Here is a 20710-nt window from a genome sequence, read left to right as displayed (position 1 = left end):
TTCTAGGTTCCGTGTCTGAAACCTGAACGGCTCACATAAAAAGTAGAATCCCTGTGTACAGATCATATAAACAAATATGGGTGACTAGATTAGACCATTCCAATTTTGTGCGATCACAAAATTCAATTGATTACATATGCACATAGCATTGCTTCCAACGGCTCAATTTTGATATGAATTTTGAGATGTAAATCGCACACCAAACAGATAATTTGTTCATGAATATTATTAATTTCAATTGCTTCCAAATATATCAACTCATAACATATATGATGAAACGGTCTCAAATTGATGCGAAGGGCCCCATAAATATTTGCGTTTTCGAAATAATTTCGCGTTTTGTCCAAGGATTTCAATTTTTGTAACACAAGATCATAGTGTAAAAGAAGTTATATTTTCAATCGTTTCGCGTTGAACAATCAATACACATTGTGTTTTATTTCTGTTCAACCGTGTCAAAAAATCGCAAACAAGCACGTAACAAACGCCGGAGGCGCGCCACAACCACGAATGAGTGCGTGAAGGAGTTCAAAATGTAGGAATATTATGTGGAGCTGCGGCAGGGGCATGCATCGGGACAGTTGCTGGGACAGCAGGTGGTCCTATTGAGATGATTGGTTGCGCGTTTAGTGGTTTGATTTGGGGTGCATGGACCGGATATACGACTACGAGTGAGTTCTGGGATAAATAACATTTACAAATATTGGAAAAATTCATTCACAGAAAACGTAGTGCAAAAAGCTGACGTCATAAAACAGCAAATTTCAAAAATTAACAAGTTAAAAGACAGTTTTCTCTTGTCTTATCGCAATATTCTTATTCTAGGGGGTACCTCAATTTAGTGAACAAATTGTGGGCGAATGTGATAATGAGGAAAACGCTGAACTCAGCGAAGAAGAAGAAAATGATGTGATGCCGGAATTCAGCTAAGGAGCTTTGGAGAAGACAGTTCCACGTTTAAAAGCCCAAGTTTGAGTCATGCAAAACTAAATTTTATTATATCCTGTGTGAGTAGTAACAGCACAAGAGTCTGTACTTTTCAATAGACAATAGTCATTTAAAACCTACGCGCAAAAATAAAAGTGATGTAAAAAATTTTGGGTAAAAAATGGGAAATGTGATCACCAGAGCAGAAATTTGCATTTTTCGGGATTTTCTAGATATGTTTCATCGTATACGTGTGTAGTTTTGAGAATAGAATATTTTTTACGTTATTTTTAATATTTTTATCATGATAAACATGGTCAAGATATTTGATAATCGTTCATTAAAATTTTAACGCCGTAGGGTAGTTCACGTAACCGCTGGTCGGTTACGGCTTTCTCTGCCATCAATTCCCTGCTTCCGGAAACAAATTATTGAATACCTTATCTCATATCCGACATGAAATGGTAACCTGGCGACAGGCCATAGTAGGCCTACACCAGTGGTTCTTAAACTTTTGGAGGTACCGAACCCCGCAAGTTTTATGCGGGCATTCACCGAACCCTTCGTTGAAATTCAAAATATATCTGTTAACAAACTTGAGCCTAAAGTGAACTATGCATCTGTTGCACATAAGATCTTATTATTCAAAGAAAGAAAACGAACAAAACATGAATTCCACAGAACAACACAACTCAATAAATATTTACTACAAATCAATGCGTTTTATGCTGTTGCATTTCAGAAACAATTCTAGGAAAGCGTGGCTTGACCTTGGAAAGTGCCACTCTCATGTCATTTTCGCAACAAAGTATGTTCCTTTTTTTAGGTTTTATGTCTACCATCGTAGAAAATGACTTCTCGCAAAGATACGTTGTAACAAACGGTATAAGTATCTCAAGGGCTCTCTTAGCAAGAAGAGGGTAAGCTACGATTTGGTGACACCAAAACTTTGAGAGCGTTGTTGTTCTGAAGAGTTGCTGTTGAACCTGGCTCTGCTGAAGTTCAATGATTTCATCAAGGTATTTATCATTGACATCTGCTTTATCAACACTAAACGTGAACGGCTGTCTTACCCATGTTGGATATGACTCTCTGTTCGGGAAGTATCCGTCGAGAGACTTTGTGAGCTCATCTAAGTGCAAGGAAATTGCTTGTTTCAGTTCTGTGGGTACGGAAATGTTCCCATTTCCGAACACATCTTCGATCTCACTTATACAGTCATCCAACAGAGGAAAATTAGCGAAGTTATCATTCTCTGTTCGTCGTTTCCATAGTTCGATTTTTTTTTGAAAAGCCTTCAGATGTTCTTCCGCTTCGATAATGTTGACTCCACCACCCTGCATCTGTTGGTTGAGATGGCTGAGAGCTCTGAAGATATCAGCCATGTATGCCAAAACGAGAATGAACTCAGAATTTTCAAAACAATCTGCATGACAGTGTTGGTGCTCTCGCAAAAACACGGCTGATTCCACACGCAAGGCGAAAACACGGTTCAGCACTTTTCCTCGGGACAACCACTGAACATTAGAATAGTACAGAAGTACCTCGAATTCAGAGCCCATTTCATTGTACAGCACCTTGAATATGCGGTGCTTCAAAGCACTATTTCGCATATAGTTCACACATTCCACCACAATTGTTAATACTTCTGCCAATTTTGGAGAGAAGGTTCTTGTTGCTAACGCATGCCTGTGCAGAAGACAATGCGTTACAGTTACGTGTGGTGCATCGGCTTTCACTAGCGCACCAAAACCAGATTTTCGCCCTAACATGGCTGGGGCTCCGTCCGAACAAATTGCACAAACCATATTCCACGAAAGATCGTTGTTTCTGAAGAAATTATCCACAAGTTTCTTAACGTCAATAGCCTTAGTTGATGTTGTTAGAGGCTGACAAAATAAAAAATCTTCCTTTATCACGTCTTCTTTCACATAGCGCACGAATACAGCAAGCTGGCTTAGACTGGCAACGTCGGTGGTCTCGTCAAGTTGATACATAAGTTTGACTTTAGCTAGAAAATTTCGGGAAAGATCCTATAATAATATTTTCTTGTGCTGTAGACTTTTCCGCCCATAACGGGTTGTTCCAAAATGCAGTTAAATTGCTCTGATATTTGGGACGAGCCCATCAGGGATAAGTAGAATCATTGGTGGCGATCGTGTATTTCTTGTTTCTTTTCCCACCGATTGTAACAGAAGCCTTCAACCAGTGACATGACATGGTCATGGTCGGAATCTAAATAGTCATTTGATGTTTTCAAACTTCCTATTGTGGTATTTTTTGCGCGTTTCTCAATTCTGGCATAGAAAAATAAGTTTTTTTCCCATTTTGCTCCAATTCCTTCATATTCGCCATCAGTGTGTCCAGTACGTTACGCTTATTCTAAAACGTTTATGGTTGGGAATTCGGTCTTTTTATGTTGGATTTCCAATTATTCCACCACTCTTGTATTTGGTGAAAATTTCCCAGTTGATTGGCTGACGAATTTTTCATAATGTTCACGTAAGTTATGTATATTATCAATTTTGCGACCATTAGATTCTGAATGGTATGTGGATATTTTAAACATATTGGTCATCGTTCACACTCACTGAAGATATGCGTTTGTTTAATATTCAAATATACGCATAATAATATATCGCGAATGCCGCCAACATTAGGCTTGTTTTATCGATGTACGCTTTCATCATTCCATTGGCATACTCGAGCCGTATAGAACCTAAGATTTTGCACAATCGCGAAAATACAAGGCTGAGTGGGACGGTAGGAGCGTTGGGGAGGTAGGCAATGGGTTGGAGATAATAGGGTAGTGCGTCGTAGATAGAAAAGATGGGAGCGGGTATGCAGTGGGTTTAGGATGATAGGGGAGTGGGTTGAGGATAGAAAGGTTGGGAGCGGTAAGCAGTGGGTTGGGGATGATAGGGTAATGGGTCGAGGATAGGAAGTTGAGGAGGTGGCAGTGCGTTGAGGATGATAGGAGAATGGTTTGAGGATAGAAAGGCTGGGAGCGGTAAGCAGTGGGTTGGGGATGATAGGGTAATGGGTCGAGGATAGAAAGTTGAGGCGGTAAGCAGTGGGTTGGGGAATGATAGGGTAATGGGTCGAGGAAAGAAAGTTGAAGAGGTGGCAGTGCGTTGGGGATGATAGGGTAGTGGGTCGAGAATAGAAAGTTGAGGCGGTAAGTAGTGGGCTGGGGATGATGTGGTCATGGGTCGAGGATAGAAAGTTGAGGATGTGGGCAGTGGGTTGGGAATGATAGGGTTATGGGTCGATGATAGAAAGTTGAGGCGGTAAGCAGTGGGTTCGGGATGATAGGGTAATGGGTCGAGAATAGAGAATTGAGGCGGTAAGTAGTGGGCTGGGGATGATAGGGTAATGGGTCGAGGATAGAAAGTTGAAGAGGTGGCAGTGCGTTGGGGATGATAGGGTAGTGGGTCGAGGATAGAAAGTTGAGGCGGTAAGCAGTGAGTTGGGGATGATTGGGTAATGGGTCGAGAATAGAGAGTTGAGGCGGTAAGCAGTGGGTTGGGGATGATAGGGTAATGGGTCGAGAATAGCAAGTTGCGGAGGTGGCAGTGCGTTGGGGATAATAGGGGAGTTGGTTGAGTATAGAAAGGATTGGAGCGGTAAGTAGTGGGTTGAGGATAGAAAGGCAGGGAGCGGTAAGCGGTGGGTTGGGGATGATAGGGTAGTGGCTCGAGGATAGAAAGTTGAGGCGGTAAGTAATGGGTTGAAGATAGAAAGGCAGGGAGCGGTAAGCGGTGGGTTGGGGATGATAGGGTAATGGGTCGAGGATAGAAAGTTGAGGCGGTAAGCGGTGGGTTGGGGATGATAGGGTAGTGGCTCGAGGATAGAAAGTTGAGGCGGTAAGTAATGGGTTGAAGATAGAAAGGCAGGGAGCGGTAAGCGGTGGGTTGGGGATGATAGGGTAGTGGCTCGAGGATAGAAAGTTGAGGCGGTAAGCAGTGGGTTGGGGATGATAGGGTAATGGGTCGAGGATAGAAAGTTGAGGCGGTAAGCGGTGGGTTGGGGATGATAGGGTAGTGGCTCGAGGATAGAAAGTTGAGGCGGTAAGCAGTGGGTTGGGGATGATAGGGTAATGGGTCGAGGATAGAAAGTTGAGGCGGTAAGCGGTGGGTTGGGGATGATAGGGTAGTGGCTCGAGGATAGAAAGTTGAGGCGGTAAGCAGTGGGTTGGGGATGATAGGGTAATGGGTCGAGGATAGAAAGTTGAGGCGGTAAGCGGTGGGTTGGGGATGATAGGGTAGTGGCTCGAGGATAGAAAGTTGAGGCGGTAAGCAGTGGGTTGGGGATGATAGGTAATGGGTCGAGGATAGAAAGTTGAGGAGGTAAGCAGTGGGTTGGGGATGATAGGTTAGTGGCTCGAGGATAGAAAGTTGAGGCGGTAAGCAGTGGGTTGGGGATGATAGGGTAATGGGTCGAAGATAGAAAGTTGAGGCGGTAAGCAGTGGGTTGGGGATGATAGGGTAATGAGTCGAGGATAGCAAGTTGCGGAGGTGGCAGTGCGTTGGGGATAATAGGGGAGTTGGTTGAGTATAGAAAGGATGGGAGCGGTAAGAAGTGGGTTGAGGATAGAAAGGCAGGGAGCGGTAAGTAATGGGTTGAGGATAGAAAGGCTGGGAGCGGTAAGTAATGGGTTGAGGATAGAAAGGCTGGGAGCGGTAAGCAGTGGGTTGGGGCTGATAGGGTAGTGGCTCGAGGATAAAAAGTTGAGGCGGTAAGCAGTGGGTTGGGGATGATAGGGTAATGGGTCGAGGATAGAAAGTTGAGGAGGTAAGCAGTGGGTTGGGGATGATAGGGGAGTGGGTCGAGGATAGAAAGGCTGGGAGCGGTAAGCAGTGGGTCGAGGATGGAAAGTTGAGGCGGTAAGCAGTGGGCTGGGTATGATAGGGTAATGGGTCGAGGATAGAAAGTTGAGGCGGTAAACAGTGGGTTGGGGATGATAGAGTAATGAGTCGAGGATAGAAAGTTGAGGCGGTAAGCAGTGGGTTGGGGATGATAGGGTAATGGGTCAAAGATAGAAAGTTGAGGAGGTAAGCAGTGGGTTTGAGATGATAGGGTAGTGGGTCGAGGATAGAAAGTTGAGGCGGTAAGCAGTGGGTTGGGGATGATAGGGTAATGGGTCGAGAATAGAAAGTTGAGACGGTAATCAGTGGGTTGGGGATGATAGGGTAGTGGGTCGAGGATAGAAAGTTGAGACGGTAATCAGTGGGTTGGGGATGATAGGGTAGTGGGTCGAGGATAGAAAGTTGAGACGGTAATCAGTGGGTTGGGGATGATAGGGTAGTGGGTCGAGGATAGAAAGTTGAGGCGGTAAGCAGTGGGTTGGGGATGATTGGGTAATGGGTCGAGGATAGAAAGTTGAGGCGGTAATCAGTGGGTTGGGGATGATAGGGTAGTGGGTCGAGGATAGAAAGTTGAGGCGGTAATCAGTGGGTTGGGGATGATAGGGTAGTGGGTCGAGGATAGAAAGTTGAGGCGGTAAGCAGTGGGTTGGGGATGATTGGGTAATGGGTCGAGGATAGAAAGTTGAGGCGGTAAGCAGTGGGTTGGGGATGATAGGGTAATGGGTCGAGGATAGAAAGTTGAGGATGTGGGCAGTGGGTTGGGAATGATAGGGTTATGGGTCGATGATAGAAAGTTGAGGCGGTAAGCAGTGGGTTGGGGATGACAAGGTAGTAGGTCGAGGAAAGAAAGTTGAAGATGGAAGGGGAGTTGGTTGAGGCTAGGAAGTTTGAGGAAGATAGTGCAGTGGGTGGATAGAGGAAGATTGGTAGTGAGTTGAGAATAGGAAGGTTGGAGGAGATAGGTCAGTGAGACGAGAATAGGAAGGTTGCGGGGCGGTAGATAGGATAGTTGATAGTTTAAAAAGTAATCACAACTGCTTTAGCGTCGTCTATTCTAGCAATTTATTTTATCTATAAATATTATATTTTGAAAATATAACTAAAATCTAGAACTACATGAAGAGGGCAAGATTTACATTCGCACTAGAAAATCTGTGAAGTGTCTGGTCTGCTGGATAAATTTCATTGGTAACGTGACGACGAACATGAAAATATGCCATTTTTAGGAAAAAGAGAAAATGCTGGAATGAACAATCTAACAATAGGCTCTAACAAATGCACTTATGAAATTCTATTAGAATATGGTCTAAAATCTAAATGACCTCCAAGGCGTTGAAGACAAGCACAGTGACGGTATCTGCGTGAATTTCTTCGGAGATGATATTGTTCTTGAGAGACAGCAGAACGTGCTTGGACAAGGTTTTTCGATCAAGGGCCAAAAATTGGGCTCACTTTGATTGGCGGGAAATGTAAGTGTGACGAAATGAGTTACGTTTTGTGAATATGAAGTGTAACAAAAGCATGAACGTGGAAAACAATAAACTAAATTTTATCGCTATTCATAGCTAAAACATATAAAGTTTAGTTTTATTTTGGTTGTGGCGGCATCAGGCGGGCCAGATGGATTTACCCAACGGGCCGTAGTTCGCCATGTCAGCTTTAACACATTATTAAATCATTTTCAGTTATATACACGGAGTACTTCGCCGGCAGACAACACGTTGTGTTGTAGGCGCAACATACATCAATATTTACCGTCTTGGTATTGCGATTAATTGTGCTTAGAACACAACATTGTGCGTGTATATGAAGATATTTTGGTAGGACATATCTTGCTAGGCTTACTGGCTATTGAATTCACGTTATTTTATAAGTATGTTATTTTTTGGAACGAGTTATTTAATGTTTTAAACACCGCCTGAGCATATCATAGGTATTGCCTTTGTAATCTTTATCGACATGAAATTGTACTTTTCCGTTTTTTTCATTGGTGTCAGAAAAACAGGATCATTTTTCTCAGTATAAGACAGAATGGTAAGACTTTTGTAATCACTTTGGGATATTTTATCAGGTATTACGGATAGGAAGCTTTGAATAAACATCCTTACTCACATGGCAGAGTGAGTATCTACGGATAAGTGCAATGGCGTAGCTCAGGGTGGTCCAAGGTGGTCTGCTCCGGGGGCCACATAGTCATGTTTGCATTGTTCGCGGGCCACAATATAAAACATGCAAAAACCACCAAAAAACTTACCAAAACTCGCAAAAAGTGTTTCTATATCTACATTTAGTCTATTTTTCAGTATTTTGGCATTTCAGTATTTTTGCCTTTCTGATTAATCATCAACTCGCATGGCAAATGTCCATTTGGAAAATGTTATTTGTGACATCATTACTTTCTTCAAATAACGCCTCAAAGTAGGTAGAATATAGAAACCCACGTTTTGCTTTCAGGTGGATAACAGATTATATTACGCAATTGAATATATTAGTGACGGTAAACGTGAGGCACTCCGTACACGTCTTCAAGAATTGAGGTTGTGACGAATTTACCGAATTCACTGTCCCTGTGTCAATCAATGATTCAACCATATAATTGAAGTGGTTTTGCTAACAATCAAAATCAAGTCATAGCAAACATATCCTCCGTCTGTCTAAAGCACTTAGCATAACATTTCCGCTACGAGGCGCTATGAATACATTGCATGAACAATGTAAAAAAGAAAAAAATGCAAGCTACTACAACGTAAGCGTCAGTCTTCTGCTTTGTACGGAGTATACTGTATGCAGTCTTAGCCAGTGCATATTTCTAGAAGATATTGTCTGACAGCATGGAAGGAATCGTATCAAAAGTGAGTACTTTCCAATATTTTGAGAAATATAAACTATGTTCCATTGAAAGTATTCTTTATTGCAATACAAATTTTATATATTTAAGTTAACGGGGAACAGATTTTCAAACCTCTAAGTAAAAAAGCTGTTTATCTCGAATTTTGATGTAATGATGAAACGATAGAGAAAAATATTCCCCAGTCACAAATAGTATGAATTTATATTTATTTCGGTAAATTATCTATAGAAGAGGCAATCTGGACTCCTTTACCCTATATTTGATTGTATGCCTTTGAAGTTGAAGTTGACATGTATGAATCATATCGGAACCGTGTATAGTATTGTACGAAAATGCCAGTTTTGGTTTTGATAGTTTAGAGATATTCGCTGACAATAAAACATGAAATATTCGTTTAATTATTTCGCATGGATATCTGCAATAATTATATGAAGATATGACGTTATATAACAAGGTGAGTCATAAATACTATTACTATACTTCAGCCATAACAAATGCATATAAATAGACACCGACGCACGTGATAAATAGTTAGTTATCAATTTTGTTGAATTCCAGCACAGTTAGCAGTGCTTGGTCAAACAGAAATTTATTGACTTTCCAGGCATTTAATTTGGAGTTCCCGATGTATGTGAACGGACACCGGAACGTAGCATGTGTACCAGGTTAGGGTTAGGCCATAATTTCAGGTGCAAATACTACGCCAGTCTCTTGGTTAGTCCCCGAACTAAAGTGAGGAAAATGGGAATAAAATCATGGCCTAATCCCAACCTGATACACATACTACGCTCTGGTGTTTGCCATCTTATTTACATACTCCGGGAGTACCTTCAATTTTATATGGTCACGCATTATATACTCCATCTTCATTCTTTAAAACAAACTTTTGGGCAGTTCCGATACATTAAAACATAGGGCGTAGTTTCTCCTTATGTAACTTTCCGTTTGGGCGCGTTGCGTTCCATTTCTGAACAACACCTATTGGATTCGTGGTCACTTGATGTTTTGCTCCGATGAATGAGTTAATTTAAATCAGTGTTGAATATTAAAACAGTTTGTGATAGCATTCTATAAATTGACTGTAAAACTTGCAAGTATGCAACGCCCACCAAAGTCCAGTCACAGAGTATGCCCAATCATTGATCCGTAGTCAACCACATTCGTTTACATTTATGAAACTTTAGGTTTATTATTTTTCGATTTTTTTGAATGTACAAATTAATTTTGGGGAGATGATTTTTTTTTATCAGGCTTAATATAAAATTGAACTTGGCATACCAATATCACGCGGACTTGATACTCTGTCGTTAATTAGTCATCATCCGACATTTATTATTATCAATTTTATGCCGCGTTTAATAGTAGGGGAAAGTGAAAGAAGAGACATCTTTTTTCTTTTTCATATTTTGAGCCGTTAATTCCGCATATTCACTTAAGTTTGCGGGACTAATGCATATAGGGATAAATTTAGTTTTTATTCAGCGACTAAGAAATTCCCTTGCAACACACATCTCACTACCAAAATGCTTTGAAAAACGTCTGTCAAGTGTCCCACTGTACCCCACTTGTGGGGCACATTCGGACAGACCCTGGGGCACAATGGGTCAGTCTGTCAAAATTCAACGAAGTATGCCCTTAAAAATAAGCAATTAATCAGCATAATGGTCTAAAGAACAGGGGGACTTTTAAATTTGAAGATTTAATATTTTTAAAATCAATGTTCAACTGAAATAGTTTAGATATTTTGACAAAAAATTTCGCAAACAAATTTGATTTTTTCCTTCCTCGAATCTAAATCTGGAAATATCATTGATTCTCGAATATATTCCATATTGGGCCATGGGTCGAAAGAAACCATAATATTAAACAAAATATAACGCATCTCTAGGTCTTTAAGCACTTATTGTATCAAACACTGTCGAATTGTGCCATGTTGGGCGTGTCCCACTGAACCCCGGTTCATTGTTCCCCATAGGAAACAAATATTTTCAGACCATCCCACGGCGAAATTCGGATGGCACATCCACTCGCCAACGTTATGAATATTTCACAGTGGACTAAAGCTGAAAAATATTAGACGGTGGTTTGTCATGTTGGAAAGGCTAAAGTAGGAAAAAAACTGGAACGGTGAAATTTTAGTTTCAACCTCCCAGGACCAATTTCACCTCATAACTTGCGCCGCTCTATCCGTCCTTTGTTCATTCGCGGGGATGTTGTAACTCACCGAAGGGCGGATTGAAATATCGAACCGCAAACAGGATTGCGGATATAGTATCAGTGTGAGAGCTGATTTTCCACTGTGCCCCATGTCCCAACGTGCCCCACCTTCCCCTACTCCGTTTCCATGTCCAAAATAACTATATAAATGTGCCATGTATGAGAAGTTAATTTCTTATTTATCATTCGAAAAAAAATAAGCAGACGCGTCAGGAATCGCACCACTCGAGATTTCCTAATTAATGAGCGCGGTGTGGTTCTTGTTATGAAAAAAATCCCCTTTTTCTTAAATTACTGAATCAATGGCTTTTCTGCGAATAAAGATTGTATATTTTGCCAGAAGGCTATTACTTTTATTCATTTTAAAAAAGAGATGAACGCTTCACGATTGTGTGTGTCATCCAGATTCGTTTTCAAAGTCATTGAAATTCAAACCTTGTGGTGACTTTTGCCTTGGCTATCTGGTGGGCAGGCGATGTTGTGAACATTGTACATTTAAGTGTATTTAAGAAGTAAAGAATATGATCAGAAGTGCATTTTGACAATTTCCCTCGATAACAGAATACCAGGTTACCACGAAACGAGGTATCGTTATGGACCAAACACTATTATTAGTCGCACAACCTGAACCCTAACCGGAACACAAATACTATGTTCATGTTGTGCGCCACCTTGGTGCAAGAACAAAATAATAATGACAAAACGATCCATATGTACACCTCGTTTCCAATAATTTATTGAAGTTCGATTGATTGAGGTACCACTAAGACAGGGTGGGCAAAATACAGCCCGCGGGCAGGATCCAGCTCGCCGAAGTATTTCATCCGGCCCAGAATTTACGACTACAGTATATATAGTTTCTATGAATATAAATTTGCGTTCAAACTAACGGCTCGTCGGCTAAGATATAGGCATGTATTATCTGCACCTGTAACTGATGTGGAAAGCCAGCCACTTATACCTAAAACTCACCCAAGATTACCCGATTGCTACATGATGCTGTTTATTATATAAACCTTAGTCTAGGTTTGGATTTATTTTTCAACCAACATTCTCTCTGCAGCTGCCGTAATTTGCCAGCCAATGTAACAAATTCATCAAAACGAGTGGGAAACGCAATGTAAATTCCGAATGACATTTTTTAACAAGAAATGGAGAGATGTATTTTTTAAAGACAATATTCAACTGCCTGCTTAATTTGTAATGAAGGGTTTCCGGTGTTCGAAGAATATAACATTACGAGACCTTTTTTTTTGAACAAAACATATATATGACTTTCGCCAACAATTTTCGACACAAGAGCTTAAAATCAGGGCAGCAGATACGGTTATAAAGCTCACTTCACTTCAAAGCCCACTAACTATAAGTCTATTATCTGTAAATAGACCCCCTCAGGAAAGTGATTTCCCACACCTTCTGAGGTAAGATAGACTACGCCGAGTAGAAAACATTTCCCTTTTCTTATTTCGGTCCACCAACCTGTCAAGATAGGAACCATAAAAATTGATTCCCAAAATCTAATCTCGATCCTTGTACACATAATATTATTCCATACATATTACGGTCTTAAAATGCTATTTATTATACCGATCCGCCGAATTTATTACCGTTAAATAACAATATCGAAAACACATTTCCTGAGAACCGCGATTTTTTCGAGAAGAAAGTAGTATTAATGTTTATTGTTAATTGAATTCTGATTATTAGTAAGGCAATATAGATTTAACTATTTTCACACGACACAGATAGCCAACGGCAATATATGGAAGAGTAGAATGGACCCAAAAGTTTGTTTCACGAATAGAATTTAATTAGGCAATATATTTTATGCATTATAAGTGATTTGTTTGAAGTATATATATGAATAGTAAAATTGCCCCCACTAGTTATTGGGGAGTCTTTGTCGAATATATTTTTGGAGAATATAATTATTTCAATCGTTTTTCTATTTATTTTTTATTGTAGCACTTATACAAGGCGATGTTAGATCTAAATTACAAGAATCAATGATTCCAGCCAAGTTCGAGCTGAAATATAATGCAAGTTTTCCGTCTTCCACAGGTTATCTGGCTGAGATCCTCCATGCTAGAGTTATGAGAATGAATTTATTTTTTTATTAATATATATGATGACGATATGATAGCTCCAAGATAACAATAATCCGTCAGTTATGAGATATATATTTTATATTTTCATCAGCTTCATGTGGCTATGAGTTTGAAAATATAGCATTGGCAATGGCAGTTGATTGAGCACAAAAGGAATTACATTTTGAAAGTGAATGTAGCTTAATTTGTGATTCATGACAATAACAGGAATACTTCCCGCTCGTGTCGAACACAATAGGAATTGCTCCAAAACCAAGCCAAGTTTGTAACAAGCGAGGTGAAATCAGTACCAATCTGTTTATTCAATGAACAAAGGATTTACAATTGGTTATGAAGTTTTATTGCTAATTCGGTGCAGTCGATGCGTGAAAACACGGTAATTTTTCCAAGCGTTGTTTGGCTGGGATATCATGTTGATCAACTATAATATGCATGTACATAGAAAGTATGTCCATTAGGGAAGGGATGGGGGAGCTCCAGAAGTATGTGCACCAAGGTGGCGCACAACATGAACGTAGTATTTGTGTTCCGGTTAGCGTTCAGGTTGTGCGACTAATAATCGTGTTTGGTCGATAACGATACCTCGTTTCCATGATAACCAGGTATTCTGTTATCAAGGGCAATTGTCAAAATGCACTTCTGATCATATTCCTAACTTCTTGAATACACATCGGTTTACTTATCTTGGATATATCCTTTCCTCTAAAGTAATGTTCCTTACACTTGGATAGCAATCCGGATGATGCCTCGTTTCCATGGCAACGAGGTATTTTATTGGATGGCACCATATCCAAAATTAATCAGAAGATGCTAATGTACATGTGTGCCAAGTTTGATGCTTGCATCCAAAAGTGCACAATTCTATAATACTTGAGGTCTCATCCGCTGGACTACGAGCACACATCGTAAGTGTTTGGTTAGAGCGGTACTAAAATCAACAGTAGAGGAATGCCTTATCGGTAGAATTGTCTCATTATTATTTGGCAATGTTTGCTAACGTTCAATCACGGTTAAATCATTAATATTTTAAACCACGCGGCGACGTATACTCGCGAAACATTACTTTATGACAAATACACAAGCCTAGTAAATTACATATTTAGATTACTCAAGCTTGCCAGTTTGACATTTCATTTTAAGGAAGGAACTCGATTTGTTCATTTTGTCAGTCATATAACTGGTCCGTAAAAACAGATTATTATTACATTGTACAAATTTTGGTACTACAGAAGTATAGACATCAAGATGTCGTACAACCTGAATCCCAACCGGTACACATATACTATGTTCAGGCTGTGCGCCATCTTGATGCACATACTTCTGAAGGTCACAATTTTTACCAACAAGTTGACTTGCAAACCTCCCGTCCTTCCATCGTTTATATTCGCATCCTACAGACAGATCTAAAGCGGTTTATCTAAATCTGGGGTGTTTAACCTTTATTACATTCGGGCCAGATACAAGTATCTGGGTGAAGCCGCGGAACGCACCTTCATTTAAGATAGCTTTTGTAGTAGTTGCAAGCATTTGCAGTAGTTTTGTTATGTATCTTACGGCATTGTTAGGGGTCCTTGCAAAAATGGTAAGTTGAAACGCATGAATTTTTAAAGAAAACTTCTATTCAAATTTATTTTTATACCGACTTTGAACGAATTCAGTGAAGAACACCTTTTATAACATTGTGTATTTTGCTAGCTAGTTTTGCTAAAATGACCGTGGCACTCAGGTACTAGTAAATGCTTTGCGACAGAGGTATTGCAATTTCTCGCACGTACCAGATTAACTAACTTAAAAAACGTTTCGTGGGCTCACCATTCAAAATTGTCATTTATCCGCGGGCCGCACAATTTTTTATTGCGGGTCGCATTTGGCACGCGGGCCGCAGTTTGATTTAATTGATTATATACCGTCTAAAAGTTTCGATTTTTGTTTCAGATTCCATTTAATCTTCTTATGAAGAAAGAAGACAAGAATGTGCTGATCACTCGCCAAATGGACGATGGTACAATGAGAATCGACCACGATGCTCTTCGGCAGATTCTGATCAGACCCGAGATTGGAGACAGACCCGTTGCAATTATATCGATAGCCGGGTGTATGAGAACTGGAAAATCATTTCTCCTGAACTTTATAATAAGATACCTTGAAGAAGAGGGGGTAAGAAACAGCGTTGATTTGTATGACTAAATGATGTCGCCGAACGATGTGAAAACATATTATTTAAAATTCAATATTCAAGTATAACCCGTTTTTTTTCACGTAAACCTTTTATGCAACTCTTGAATTGTACTAAACACGGCGCTCCAGAAGTATGTACAGCAAGATATCGCACAACCTGAACCTCACCGGTACACACATACTATTTTCAGGTTGTGCGTCATCTTGGTGCATATACTTCGGGAGCTCCCAAAATATTGCACTACGTCTAGTAAGAACCTGCCCTGGTTTGTACATATTACCAAAATCCTTAATATAATTAACACGATGATAAACCACAAAAGAAGGAAATTACACCGCTTCCTTATAAGAAATGTTCCATCATTCTCATTTTCCAAACTACTCACACATCATTGGCCTGAACAATATCTCAATATACATTTCGAACCGCCACCTCGATTAATCGTTTGAAATGTGATGGTAAACGCAACATATACAAACATTCCTAAAAGGTGTCTTTACATTCTTGCATAGCAAAAAATATTGCAATATTGATATTATCGTTCAGTGGAAAAACAAAGATTGGATGGGCGACAATAACACAAGCACTTCGAATGGACCTAAATGGAGCAGCGGCAGACAACGCGTGACCGTTGGAATCAGCATATGGCAAAAGGTGTTTTATGTTCCGCAACCAGATAATGGCCGGGAGGTGAGAGAGAGAGAACATTTTGCACTGTAATGCAATGTTTCTAAGTATTTACTTGAATTATAATCTAAATTACTTGCAATAGCTATGGTGCTCTGTAATGTGCTCAACCATTTACTTGATTTATAATGTAAAATACATGTAATAGATAGTTTCGACCGGTATATTAATCAGCAAGCATGCGACAATGATCAACGACATTTATATCTCCTCCAATATATTTTCTTTGAAAATATTGAAAATTCCAGAGATCAGGTTTTAAAGTGTTCAAAACAAATGATCGCGTTTTGTAGATGGCCGTATTGATTATGGATACCCAAGGACTGTTCGATAATAAAACACCGGAAAATGTCAATACTGCACTTCTAACTTTGAGTACGTTGGCGAGTTCTGTACAGATATTCAACACTAAGGAGCATATAAACTCACATAACCTGGGTTATCTGAAGGTATCATACTATTAAAAGTTTAAAGCTTAAAATTATTATTTTTTCGCTGGATTCTATTTGTAATGAGTAGCACCAAGTAATATTTCAAATGCGATTTAAATTGAGTCATACAAACGGGTTGGGTTTACAAATTGGGTTAAAGGCTAAGATTTCCAATAGGTTTTCTATAGCCTCGTCGAGAGTAGGGAGTAAACCTGATAATATCTCACAGCATGTATATGGTACTCGAACTTACGCAATCCCACACAAGTTATATATTATCTCATACTATAAATATAATGTTTTTCAGACCTGCGTTGATTTTGCTATGATAACAGCTAAACTCGAGGAGCCATTTTTCAAGGTATGCTATAATAATATCAAGCATCATTGTAAAGTTAAATAAGAGAGCGATGCTCAGATATATGTACACGAAGACCAAAACAAATTAGTGGGGGTATGCAATCGGTTCCAGTATAGGCTATCGCTACCTCCTGTCGCTGACACTAATGCGGAAATGACACAATTTTGATGACGTCATCGTACAAAAAAACTCTTGCGCCCACAGCAATTTTAATACAAACAAGAGAGCTATGCTCAAAAATATGGACACGTAGCGCCACCTAGTGTTAAATTCGGATAACAAAAAAAACGAATCCCATGCAGTTCACCGGAATATTTGAAATAAATAAAAGTACTAGCCTTCCAGCGAAGAAATAATCTTTAAGCACTGAAAATTTTAAACAGATTGGTCCAGTAATCAAATAGAAAAGCGACTTTGTAAAAACGTGTCTAAGAACAAGCATAAGAACAACAACAAAAATACCAAAACAATCGTTATGTCCACTTACGTTTCCAATAAAATATTTCGAAGCAATTGGTCCAGCTGTTGATGAGAAATATTTCATAACAAGAACAATATGCAAAAGAACATGAAAGCTAATTCTATCACCAACATAATAATAAATAAAATCAGTCTGATAGCTGCGTTCAAGTGCACACCAGTCTATATCTAATAACAACCCTGCTATCGTCGAACTACATCGGGAACGTTCGTGCCCAGAAATTGTTTAAATTTCAATAGTCCAACCACAATATTTGGTCAGTATCATATAAGTTATTGCAAAACGAATGGAAAATCATTGATTATTGTTCTTATCTATCCGAAGCATACGCGAAGTCTAATACTTATTCAATTTGGCATTTCAGCTCCAAGTCTTGAATTTTTTGGTGAGAGATACTCCAGATGAAGATGATGACGAATCTGCGTTCGGTATGGAGAATGGAGAAAAGTACCTAAATAAAATACTGGAATCTGCTGACGGTGGCGAAGACCAAATCAGAATCAGAAAAGGACTAAAAGATAGTTTCACTAAAGTCAGCTGCTTTTGCCTCCCATACCCCGGAGAGCTGGCAACCAAAAAAAAATTTGTGGGAAGAAATGACGGTAAGCATTTTGTTATTTTTTATTAACAATTGCCAACCAGGCCGAATTTGTTTCCGGTTACGGTGGTCATATTAGAACCGTGGGACGCAGTTGTTTTTATCTCAAACTGGCGGGCCACATGCGAAAATTACGCTCTCTTGTGATATTGCGACTCTACTGCTCATGGTGAATTAAGGTGAGAGAAAGCGTCGGCGGGAATCCATGGTCGCATATTTTGTGTGCGTTTCTTCTCAAACGTAAACAAAGTTGTGAATAAACGCATGTAAATGAATGCACTTTCTAACCTCCTGTCGGCGCCTCTTATTACTCTGCATGGATCCGCATCCTGTGACGGATAAGATTGCCAGACGCCACGCCGTCGCAGGGTAATTCACGTAACCGTTCTGTGCGCCGTCCTCCACAATCAATTAGCTTACATGCATCTATACTAAATAACTAATTAACTATTACCATGCGCGACATGGACTGTCTACCGGACAAAAGCCCGTGGTATGACATATGAATAAACCGTATTACCGACCCCACTAACTCCTAGGGATAAACATGCATATATATACTATCCTATTTTAACATGTGAGCATTTTAGTGCACTTTCTCATCGAGGGAAATGAACACGAGCTGTTTGTGTTAGTAATACAAGGGTGTCCCTGAATAAATGAAAATTAATTTAATTCGATTACCATTTATTAAAAAAACAAAAGTCGTTAAAAATGTTAACATTTTCTGTGAGCGCATTTAATAACAATTGAGTATTGAAAGTTTGGTGCCTAAAGCTAGATTTTAAAGTTTAAATGACTACGACTCTGTCTCAGACATTCTTGAAGCCGTCGAGCAAAGTTACCAATCACTCTGGCACATTCTTCTCTTTTTATTGCTCACGTGTTCAGCAATAGTTTTGGGATTATTCTGATAAACATTGTGTTTTAATGAGCCCCACATGTAGAAATATGGGAGACTCAAGTCCGGAGATTGCGGCGACCATTCTGTATCACGCCGCCTGCTACTCAAACGATCAGAGCAATGCGTTTATTTCCAATTCCATAGCATTAAAAGTTACGATGCCACAGAAATCCCTGGTATTTTCCAGGATAAGTGTTGAAATTAAATTTAACGAGGAAGCGTATTGTAACAGTTTTATAGGATTTAGTCTTCATACAAAAAATGTTTTGTCCGATTTCAAAGCCACGGGGATTTAAAATAACAATTTGTATCTATAACTGTTATCAAATCTGAAAAATATAAACCATCGGGTAAAATCAACATATTTATTGCCAGTTTTCCAGTTTTGTGGGTTTCATTTATTTTAGGACAACCTATAGATTTAAAGTCGCAATTTCATACTCTGGTGAGTATTTTCAAATTTTCGGAGTTGGGCTTTCAGATTTCTACAGTACTGTATAGGTAATCGTAGTTTGGTTCTAAATAACCCAACATCAATTATTGTTCTTTTTTTCTAGAACTCAAGCAAGAATTCAGAAAATGGGTTGAGATGTACGTTGGCAGCGTTGCCGGTCCGGGAGAACTGCAGCCTAAACTTGCAAACGGAAAAAAAGAAATGTCGGCGCGTGAAATTTTAAACATGATTACTGCATGCGACGAGACGTTTTCAGGTGGAGAATACAAAGCAAGTAACTTGAAGCAGGTAACATATCTCAGTACTTTTATTATTTCAGGGCGCAATCACGGGGTAGGTTGGCCCGGGGTAGGATATTAAATATCTTCCATTAAAAAGTTTTCAAGTGAAATGTATTGAATGAATTATAGCGACAGTGGGCAATAATAACTATAAAATTATTAATGAAAAATGAGACCTTCTGAAGTATGTGCACCAAGATGGCGCACAATCTGAACATAGTATGTGTACCAGGTTAGTATTCAGGTTATGCGACATCTTGGTGCACATACTTCAAGAGCACCAAAAATGTACTTTTGTCCACATTATAGAATTTCTTAGAGTGTGGCTATATTTGAAAAAAATACGATTTTTATATACAGGCAAACATCAAAGCTTACTATGCCTCTGAGTACGAAAAGTCACTAATACGATACGATGAAATAACCAAGGTTAGTGAGTTTCTTTATTGATCATACTCGCAGTTGTCACAAATTCCCAATATGGAAAATATCAGGCTTGTCCATGGGACATATTTTTCTGTCCCATTTCCATCCCATAGCAATTATGTCTGCCAATTTTCGACCGATGTCGTTAGTTTATGATATTCACTCAAGTTTTTTTTATTTGGGCGAACTATCCGATGTGTATTTTATATGACCTCATTACCATATAATCGACTTTTAATGTTCCGTACTCAACTCGGTACATTCTGGATAAGGTGACGGGAAGTATTTAACAAGAATATCCTTGACATGCAACCCAAACAAAGAAGTACAGTTAAATCAAAGTCCACGAATCGCATTGTTTTATAGTGTACTTTACTAAGTAAACAAGAATTAGTCTGTACATGTATTAGTTCTCGCGGGTTGGGTTTTGCCGTATGTGATCTATTCATGCCCAAAGTAGATAAAAACAATGTATTTTAACAGTAAACTTAACAATTTTTACGTAACTTTCGAGTCGAGTCTAATTCTGAATACTCTAATTCACAGTACATTTTATTTGACATTTATCTTTGGAAACAATTGGGGCTACTACGATTGATATGATAAATGCAGCCAATATTTGCTCATACTTATACACGTTTAAGTTAAAACAACTGAGTTGTCGCGTATGATATTTCAATAATTTTGAATATTTCTTTTCATGCAGAATGCTGTTGGCGAAAATCGCTACGTGAAAGAGAAGGAACTCGAAAGAAAACACAATGAAGCAAAAGCAATCGCGATGCGAAGATTCAATTCCGGAAAAGAAATGGGGGACGGGGATTGTAGACGATGCTATCAAAATCATCTTGAAACAATGTGCGATGAACACTTTGAAATTTTAAAGACCAAGAACGAGTCCACAAGGGTGAGCGTTTTATAATAATAATTATTCGGA

General features: G+C 39.2%; 1 protein-coding gene across 1 annotated transcript; it reads right to left on the bottom strand.

Moving 5' to 3' along the window:
• Positions 1 to 1640: 1640 nt before the first annotated feature.
• Positions 1641 to 2924, bottom strand: LOC144429787 (protein FAM200C-like). The gene has a single exon (XM_078117995.1). The coding sequence runs from the start codon at positions 2922 to 2924 to the stop codon at positions 1641 to 1643; it is 1284 nt and encodes a 427-aa protein (XP_077974121.1).
• Between the last annotated feature and the right edge of the window lie 17786 nt (positions 2925 to 20710).

This window comes from Styela clava, chromosome 11, assembly GCF_964204865.1.
Source record: "Styela clava chromosome 11, kaStyClav1.hap1.2, whole genome shotgun sequence".
NCBI classification, from domain to species: Eukaryota; Metazoa; Chordata; class Ascidiacea; order Stolidobranchia; family Styelidae; genus Styela; species Styela clava.
This window is presented reverse-complemented; position numbering and strand designations above follow the sequence as displayed.

Coding starts and splice junctions, on each gene's coding strand:
- LOC144429787 (XM_078117995.1), bottom strand. CDS start 2,924: ATGTATCAACTTGACGAGACCACCGACGTTGCCAGTCTAAGCCAGCTT.